The 8,318-nt window shown below is 66.8% G+C and overlaps 1 protein-coding gene across 1 annotated transcript in view; it reads left to right on the top strand.

Annotated features, from left to right (window-relative positions):
- Nucleotides 1-57: 57 nt before the first annotated feature.
- Nucleotides 58-8,318, top strand: part of Oplah (5-oxoprolinase (ATP-hydrolysing)) — a 9,622-nt gene continuing 1,361 nt past the window's right edge. Inside the window, exons 1-23 of the mRNA XM_013033841.1 lie at nt 58-360; nt 432-623; nt 946-1,045; nt 1,312-1,435; nt 1,523-1,718; nt 1,832-1,997; nt 2,092-2,230; nt 2,305-2,372; nt 2,514-2,779; nt 2,911-3,023; nt 3,190-3,360; nt 3,531-3,668; nt 3,753-3,891; nt 4,013-4,125; nt 4,267-4,418; nt 4,923-5,083; nt 5,162-5,263; nt 5,337-5,511; nt 6,859-7,043; nt 7,124-7,270; nt 7,641-7,775; nt 7,871-8,020; nt 8,150-8,311. Coding sequence (XP_012889295.1) covers nt 190-360; nt 432-623; nt 946-1,045; nt 1,312-1,435; nt 1,523-1,718; nt 1,832-1,997; nt 2,092-2,230; nt 2,305-2,372; nt 2,514-2,779; nt 2,911-3,023; nt 3,190-3,360; nt 3,531-3,668; nt 3,753-3,891; nt 4,013-4,125; nt 4,267-4,418; nt 4,923-5,083; nt 5,162-5,263; nt 5,337-5,511; nt 6,859-7,043; nt 7,124-7,270; nt 7,641-7,775; nt 7,871-8,020; nt 8,150-8,311 — 3,465 coding nt within the window. The 5' untranslated portion in view covers nt 58-189. The remainder of the gene's footprint in view (nt 361-431; nt 624-945; nt 1,046-1,311; nt 1,436-1,522; nt 1,719-1,831; nt 1,998-2,091; nt 2,231-2,304; nt 2,373-2,513; nt 2,780-2,910; nt 3,024-3,189; nt 3,361-3,530; nt 3,669-3,752; nt 3,892-4,012; nt 4,126-4,266; nt 4,419-4,922; nt 5,084-5,161; nt 5,264-5,336; nt 5,512-6,858; nt 7,044-7,123; nt 7,271-7,640; nt 7,776-7,870; nt 8,021-8,149; nt 8,312-8,318) is intronic.

The raw sequence follows: 8,318 nt of genomic DNA, 5'->3' as shown, positions 1-8,318 counted from the left end.
CCCGCCCGCCCTGCCCGGTGGCTGCGGCCCGCAGGCCAGGGCCCAGGGTGAGCCTGCCCGGGTCGGACGCGGGTGCCCGGCTCCCGTCCGCGCAGATCAGCCCCCAGGTGTGGCCCTCAGCCTCCCTGTTGTCCAGTTCTCCCAGGGCTCCCGGCCGAAGAGCTGCAGCTGGACTCCAGCCACACCAGCATGGCCACCCCCGAGGGCCGCTTCCATTTTGCCATCGACCGCGGAGGCACCTTCACAGACGTCTTTGCCCAGTGCCCAGGAGGGCACGTGCGGGTCTTGAAGCTGCTGTCAGAGGATCCTGCCAACTACGCAGACGCGCCGACGGAGGGCATCCGTCGGATCTTGGAGCAGGTGGGCCAGGGCGCCAGGGTGGGGTGTAGAGGGAGCTCAGCGCGTCCTGACGCCGGCCTGGTGACCCCCAGGAGGGGGGCTTGCTGCTGCCCCGAGACCAGCCTCTGGACACCAGTCAGATCGCCAGCATCCGCATGGGGACCACAGTGGCCACCAATGCGCTACTGGAGCGGCGGGGAGAGCGGGTGGCATTGCTGGTGACACGTGGTTTCCGAGACCTGCTGCACATTGGCACGCAGGCCCGCCCCGACCTCTTTGACCTGGTGAGCTCTTACCCGCCACTTGCATGCTGAGCAGGGGTCTTCTACCCCTCCCCACCAGGCTAACCACTATGCCCTGTGTGGGCGCTGGCAGCTCAAGCCAGCCCTGTGTGGGGTGAGGTGGAAGCCCCACCGCTCTGGCTGGGCTCCCGGTAGGAGCAGCCTCCGTGGGGGTGGGGCAGTTGGCCCCGGCACACTCTGATGCCCCAGGGCAAAGAACTCCCCCCACCCCCCCTTGGGCCTTGGTGGGCTGCTTCCTGGGACACAGGCCCTGGCCTGCTCCGCTTGGCCTGCCCACCCCACCCCGCCCACTCTCCCTGCCCAGGCCGTGCCCATGCCGGAGGTGCTGTACGAGGACGTGGTGGAGGTGGAGGAGCGAGTGGTGCTGTACCGGGGAGAGCCAGGCGCCCGGTCTCCAGTGAAAGGTGTGCCTGCCAGGCATGCGCAAAGCCCTGGGTCTGATCCCCGGCACTGACAGAGAAAGTCAAGGAAGAGTTGACGGGCATAGCGCCCATGCCTGCAAATACACCTGGCTGGGGCAAGAGGGCCACCCACTAGGTGCTAGCGTGGGCTGTGCGGAGGGGCTCTGTGCCACACTTCTCCCCTGGCACAAACCACCCACCAACGCCCCAGAGGCGGTGAGGCCTAGAGGCGGACAGATCCTTTAATTGGGCTCCATGGGGTCCTGCAGGCCGCACAGGGGACCTGCTGGAGGTGCAGCAGCCGGTGGACCTGGGGGCGCTGCGTGGGAAGCTGGAGGGGCTGCTGGCGCGGGGCATCCGCAGCCTCGCCGTGGTGCTCATGCACTCGTACACGTGAGTAAGGAGCCGGCAGCGGGAGGCGGCCGGCCCGCCAGGGCCTGGGGTCGTGGCAGGCGCAGTGGCCCTGAGTTTTCATTGTAGGTGGGCCCAGCACGAGCAGCAGGTGGGCACGCTGGCCCGGGAGCTGGGGTTCACGCACGTGTCCCTGTCCTCGGAGGCCATGCCGATGGTGCGGATCGTTCCCCGGGGGCACACAGCCTGCGCCGACGCCTACCTCACTCCCGCCATCCAGCGCTACGTGCAGGGCTTCCGCAGAGGCTTCCAGGGCCAGCTCAAGGTGAGGCCCAGGGCAGCCTGGCGTACCCGGGGCGGCCTGGCGTGCGGGCCTGCCCTTGGCCCAGGTGCTGTGCCGGCCCAGATGCTCATGCCCTGTCCCCCCGCCGTTCACAGGATGTGCAGGTGCTCTTCATGCGCTCAGACGGAGGCCTGGCGCCCATGGACACCTTCAGTGGCTCCCGCGCAGTGCTCTCGGGGCCCGCGGGCGGCGTGGTTGGCTACTCTACCACCACCTACAAGCTGGAGGGCGGCCAGCCCGTCATTGGCTTTGACATGGGAGGTACAGGGGCGGAAGCGGGCGGGGCGGAGGGCGGCCTGGGGAATGTTCTCCCTGCCAGGCCACGTTGGGGAACTCCCAGCATGCCATCCACCAGGCACGTCCACGGATGTGAGCCGCTACGCCGGGGAGTTTGAGCACGTCTTCGAGGCCAGCACCGCTGGCGTCACCCTACAGGCCCCCCAGCTGGATATCAACACAGTGGCGGCTGGCGGGGGCTCCCGCCTCTTCTTCAGGTGGGTTTCCACCCCTCTCTTCCGGACCTCCCACCCTTTCTCCCGCCTCCAATTCTAGTCCTCTGTCTCCCAAGGTCTGGCCTCTTTGCTGTTGGGCCCGAGTCTGCAGGGGCCCACCCAGGCCCCGCCTGCTACCGAAAAGGTAAGGTGTGACCCAGCCCTGGACACCTGCCCTGCCCTCTCCACGGTCACCTGGGCCTGCCCCGCTCTTCCAGCTCCATCCCAGCCCACTCTGGGCCACCTGTCCCCAGTCCCCAACCTCCACACCATGCCCACCTCCCAGGGGGCCCTGTGACCGTGACGGATGCTAATCTAGTCCTGGGTCGCCTGCTGCCTGCCTCCTTCCCCTGCATTTTCGGGCCTGGAGAGGACCAGCCACTGTCCCCCGAGGCCTCCCGGAAGGCCCTGGAAGCTGTGGCCGCTGAGGTCAACAGCTTCTTGACCACCGGCCCCTGCCCCGCCTCCCCGCTGAGCCTGGAAGAAGTGGCCATGGGGTTCATACGCGTGGCCAACGAGGCCATGTGCCGCCCTATCCGGGCCCTCACTCAGGTATGCCCGCCGCATCTCCTGTGGGCCCTGCCCCTGACCCCACACCTCTCGCCCAGCCCTGTCCACCGCATAGAGGCAGAGGCTGCCTGGCCTGGGGGAAGGGGCGCTATTGACGTTTTCTGGGTCCCCAGGCTCGAGGCCACGACCCCTCAGCCCACGTGCTGGCCTGCTTCGGGGGAGCCGGTGGGCAGCATGCCTGTGCCATTGCCCGGGCGCTCGGCATGGACAGCGTGCACATTCACAGGTGGGCCTGGGCGGGGCGAGGCCGGGGAGCTGGCTCTGGATTCACAGGTGGGCCTGGGCGGGGCGAGGCCGGGGAGCTGGCTCTGGATTCACAGGTGGGCCTGGGCGGGCCGCGGCCCGGGAGCTGGCTCTGGAGATGCCCTCACTGTGTGCCTCTCTTCCTGCAGGCACAGCGGGCTGTTGTCGGCACTGGGGCTGGCCCTGGCGGATGTGGTGCACGAGGCTCAGGAGCCCTGCTCCCTCTCTTACACCCCTGAGACTTTCGTGCAGCTGGACCAGAGGCTGAGCCGCCTGGAGGAGCAGTGTGTGGAGGCCTTGCAAGCCCAGGGCTTCCCCAGGTGGGTTCGAGGTGCCAGCACAGGGTCTGAGTTGTCCCTGCCGTGCTGTTGGCAGGGTAACTGCCTGAGGGCGATCCGTGATCAGGAGAGGACCCCTGGTCCTCAGTGCCTGAGGAAGTGAGACAGGCGTCCTGGGTGGCTCTGGGTGAGCGCCCCACCGTGTGCCACAGATCCCAGATCAGCACCGAGAGCTTCCTGCACCTGCGCTACCAGGGCACAGACTGTGCCCTCATGGTGTCTGCCCACCAGCACCCAGCCACGGCCCACTCCCCCCACGCCGGAGACTTCGGGGCAGCCTTTGTGGAGAGGTCTGTGAGCGCTCCTCCTGGGAGCCGGGGAGCGGCCAGCTCCTCAGCTCCCTCACCTTCGTGGTGTCTTTGGGTGGGGTACAGGTACATGAGGGAGTTTGGCTTTGTCATCCCCGAGAGGTCGGTGGTGGTAGACGACGTCAGGGTGAGGGGCACTGGCCGCAGTGGCCTCCGGCTGGAGGACGCGCCCAGAGTACAGACCGGGCCTCCCCGCGTGGACAAGGTCTGTGGCCCTCCCCGCCCTGGCTTGCACATGGCTGAGGCCTGTGGGGAGGGCAGGTTGCGGTGGGGGCCGTGGGGCGCTCGGGGGCCCTCGGAGCCCGGCTTCTTTACATCCTCTGCAGGTGACCCAGTGCTATTTTGAGGGAGGCTACCAGGAGACCCCAGTGTACCTGTTAGGAGAGCTGGGCTATGGCCACCAGCTCCACGGGCCCTGCCTCATCATCGACAGCAATAGGTAGAGGAAGCCTTTCCAGGGGCTGGTGTGTGCGCGTGCGTGGGGGGTGCGGGGCTGAGCTGTCAGGACTGCAGTGGACGTGCTGCTTTGCCTGGCGCTCTGGGGTGCCCCTTGGCAGCTCCCCTGCACCCGCTCTCCCAGCACCATACTTGTGGAGCCTGGCTGCCAGGCAGAAGTGACGGAGACCGGGGATATCCGCATCTCTGTGGGGGCCGAGGCGCCCAGCACAGTGAGCACCAAGCTCGATCCCATCCAGCTGTCCATCTTCTCTCACCGCTTCATGAGCATCGCTGGTGAGTGGCCACCACTGTCGGGTGAGGCCTGGCTGCTGTGGGACCGAACGTGGGAGAGGCACAGGCGGGCTGGTGGACAGTATCAGTCTCATCCCCTGGCTGGTGGTGCGTGTGCCAAGAGGAGGGGAACAATTCTTACTAGCAGCTGGGCGGGCGGGCGGGCATGTCTCAGGCAGGACAAGCGCCGCCGTCCTCTCAGGCCCGTGTGAGAGGCAGGTGCCATGAGCCCATCTGGGTGGGATTAGGCCAGGGGCTTTCTGGAACCCGGGAGACTGTGCCTGGGGACCAAGCCATTGCTGGGCCAGACAGGATGGAGGGAGCAGAGGAGGTCTTAGGTTCTCTCACAGGGGCTTGGCGACCACATGGGCATGCGGCCACTTTGATCTTCTGTGGGGCGTGCCAGGTCCCCGGCTTGGGCATCGGAGAGCCTGCCCCAGCCCCCTTCCCTGGGGCCAGGCGTGGGGAGGCGGGGCCGGCAGGCACCTGGTTACTCTGTGTCCCCAGAGCAGATGGGCCGCATCCTGCAGCGCACGGCCATCTCCACCAACATCAAGGAGCGCCTCGACTTCTCCTGTGCCCTCTTTGGGCCCGATGGGGGTCTGGTCTCCAATGCCCCACACATCCCTGTGCACCTAGGCGCGATGCAGGAGACCGTGCAGTTCCAGGTACGGAGAGCGCCTCCTCACCCACCCTGACCCGCCCCTGCTTTCCTCCCTCACTCTGCACCTGTCTCTTGGTTTCAGATCCAGCACTTGGGCGCCAATCTGCACCCTGGCGACGTTCTGCTCAGCAACCATCCCAGTGCGGGAGGCAGCCATCTTCCGGACCTGACTGTCATCACTCCCGTAAGAGGGCTGCCCGGCTGGCTGGGGTGACTGCCTCTGGGGACACAGCTGACCACTGCTCTCCCCTGCTTAGGTGTTTTGGCCAGGTCAGACTCGGCCTGTGTTCTATGTGGCTAGCCGCGGGCACCACGCTGACATTGGGGGTATAACCCCGGGCTCCATGCCCCCCCACTCCACGACACTGCAGCAGGAGGGCGCTGTCTTTTTGTCCTTCAAGCTGGTCCAGGGGGGAGTCTTTCAGGAGGAAGGTGAGTGGGAGGGAGGGGGGCCGTGGTGAGCGTCCAGCTGGCTGATGGATGGGCTACGCTAGGCCTGGCTGAGCTGGCCCTTGGGATCCAGCCCACAGCCCAGGCCTGTCCTGATGAACCCTCAGTCCTCTGGGCCAGTGCAGATCCTCAGGCATGACCGGAGGGACTGAGATGAATTCCACCTGAGCCTTGGAAGGCGGTTTGGGGTGAGAATTGTCCAGGACACCCAAGCAGCAGAGTGAAGAAGGGAGCAGGGCTCATTTCAAGATGGATGGCTGTTCCCACCCATACTGGGGCTGGGGCTGGGGGAATACAGCTGGGCCTGGTTGTCCAGCAGCAAGGCATGGATGAGGATTTTTGGCCCGGCTGGCACTGCTGCCTGCATCCCTGCAGGGGATGAGGGTTCCAGAGAGTCCTGGATGGGGGGAGGGGGTCAGGTGTGCCAGGGGTTGGAGGGGGTCAGGTGTGCCAGGGGCAGTGGCCCTGGATCATACTGAGTGTGAAGCTGGGTGGAGGATGGAAGGTGCTGGGTGGAAATTCAGAGTGGGTGTTTGATGGAATTTTGGGGGAAGTGAGATGTCAGGTTTGGACAACTAGAGGTTGGAGTTCCTGGTACAGAGCCAGCTGCTGGGAGATGGAGGCAGTGGGAAAGAGCATCACTTTGAGGTTGCAGGGGTCTGAGGGCAGGGCAACAGTGGGAAGAGACAGGGTAGTGTGTGTGTGTGTGTGTGTGTGTGCACGCGCGTGCCCGCGTGCGCCACAGGTCTTTAGGGTGCCAGGGGCGTGGACAAGGTGACCTGGTCAGCGGAAGCCGGGCAGACAAGTGCAAACACATGACATGGCCAGAGGCCAGGCTGGGGGGGGGGGCGGAGCAGGAGGTTTTTCCTAAGGTGTGGGGGAGGGGCTGGGCCAGACCTCTCCTGCTGAGGTGTGGGGGAGGAGCTGAGCCAGACCTCTCCTGCTGGTATGAGTGGGAAAGGAGACTCTCAGGTCAGAGATAGGAGGGTGATCAGCCAGTGCCTGGTACCTGGGCAGGCCAGTGAGCAGGCCAAGCTGGGGAGTGTCAGGGAAGTGGATTTTGTCCTGAGAAAGGGAGGATGCAGAGAAGGCAGGAAGGAGTCCCCTTCCCCCAGCTTCAGTGAAGTCATTGGCAAAGCTGCTGCCCAACATGCCGGGGATAGTGGCCAGCAGAACAGTAGGGTGGAGGCTGGCGTCCTCAGCGGCCCTGAGTGAGTCGGGGAGTGGGGAGGGAGGGGACAACAGGAGGTCTCAGACCCACTGGGTAGGAAAGGGCACAAGGCGGCCTGCGCAGGGAGTGGTGCTTCAGTGGAGACCCTGTCTATCCAGCGGTGACAGAGGCCCTGCGGGCACCGGGCAAGATCTCCGGCTGCAGCGGAACCAGGAATCTGCATGACAACCTGTCCGATCTCCGGGCCCAGGTGGCAGCCAACCAGAAGGGCATCCAGTTGGTGGGAGAGCTAATTGGGCAGTATGGCCTGGATGTGGTGCAGGCCTACATGGGCCACATTCAGGTGGGCCTGGGCGCAGGTGCGCGGGCAGTGCAGGGGCTCCTCAGGGTGGCATGGCGCGTCTGAGCCCCTCTCCCTGCCAGGCGAACGCCGAGCTGGCCGTGCGGGACATGCTGCGGGCCTTTGGCGCGTCCCGGCAGGCCCGGGGCCTGCCCCTGGAGGTGCTGGCCGAGGACTACATGGACGACGGCTCCCCCATCCGCCTCCGCGTTCAGGTCAACCTCAATCAGGTGGGGCCTGGCGGGGAGGCGCGGCGTGGCCCCGTGACCCCTGATCTCCCCACACCCCCACACCCCACCCCGGTGGTCAGGGAAGGTGGGGCGTGGCCCCGTGACCCCTGATCTCCCCACACCCCACCCCGGTGGTCAGGGAAGGTGGGGCGTGGCCCCGTGACCCCTGATCTCCCCACACCCCACCCCGGTGGTCAGGGAAGGTGGGGCGTGACCCCTGATCTCCCCACACCCCACCCCGGTGGTCAGGGAAGGTGGGGCGTGGCTCCGTGACCCCTGATCTCCCCACACCCCCACACCCCACCCCGGTGGTCAGGGAAGGTGGGGCGTGGCTCCGCGATCCCTAATGCTCCCCCCTGCCCACGGCCAGGGCAGCGCTGTGTTTGACTTCACCGGCACCGGGCCTGAGGTGTTCGGCAACCTCAACGCCCCACGCGCCATCACACTGTCCTCGCTCATCTACTGCTTGCGGTGTCTGGTGGGCCGGGACATCCCACTCAACCAGGTGGGCAGAGGCGAGCTCGGGTTCCGGAGTGCGGGTCACCCCAGCGCGGGCCTGGGGTGGGCTTTCCTGGAACCTGAGCCGCTCGCTGGGCGCAGGGCTGCCTGGCGCCCGTGCGCGTGGTGATTCCCAGAGGCTCCATTCTGGACCCATCCGCGGAGGCCGCCGTGGTGGGCGGCAACGTGCTCACGTCGCAGCGCGTGGTGGACGTCATCCTGGGGGCCTTCGGGGCCTGTGCCGCCTCGCAGGTGCGGTGGGCGGGGCGATGGCCAGCCAGGGGGCGGGGCGACGACCCGCGAGGGGCGGGCCGGAGTCGGCGGGGGCGGGGCCTGGCCGGGAGCGAGTGCCACCTCGCCGTCGCCCCTTGACCCGGCCAGGGCTGCATGAACAACGTGACCCTGGGCAACGCCCACATGGGCTACTACGAGACGGTGGCGGGCGGCGCGGGAGCGGGTCCTGGCTGGCACGGGCGCAGCGGCGTCCACACCCACATGACCAACACGCGCATCACCGACCCCGAGATCCTGGAGAGCCGGTGGGCCGGGC

The sequence above is a fragment of the Dipodomys ordii genome, unplaced genomic scaffold (assembly GCF_000151885.1).
Source record: "Dipodomys ordii isolate 6190 unplaced genomic scaffold, Dord_2.0 Scaffold179, whole genome shotgun sequence".
Classification (NCBI taxonomy): Eukaryota; Metazoa; Chordata; class Mammalia; order Rodentia; family Heteromyidae; genus Dipodomys; species Dipodomys ordii.
This window is presented reverse-complemented; position numbering and strand designations above follow the sequence as displayed.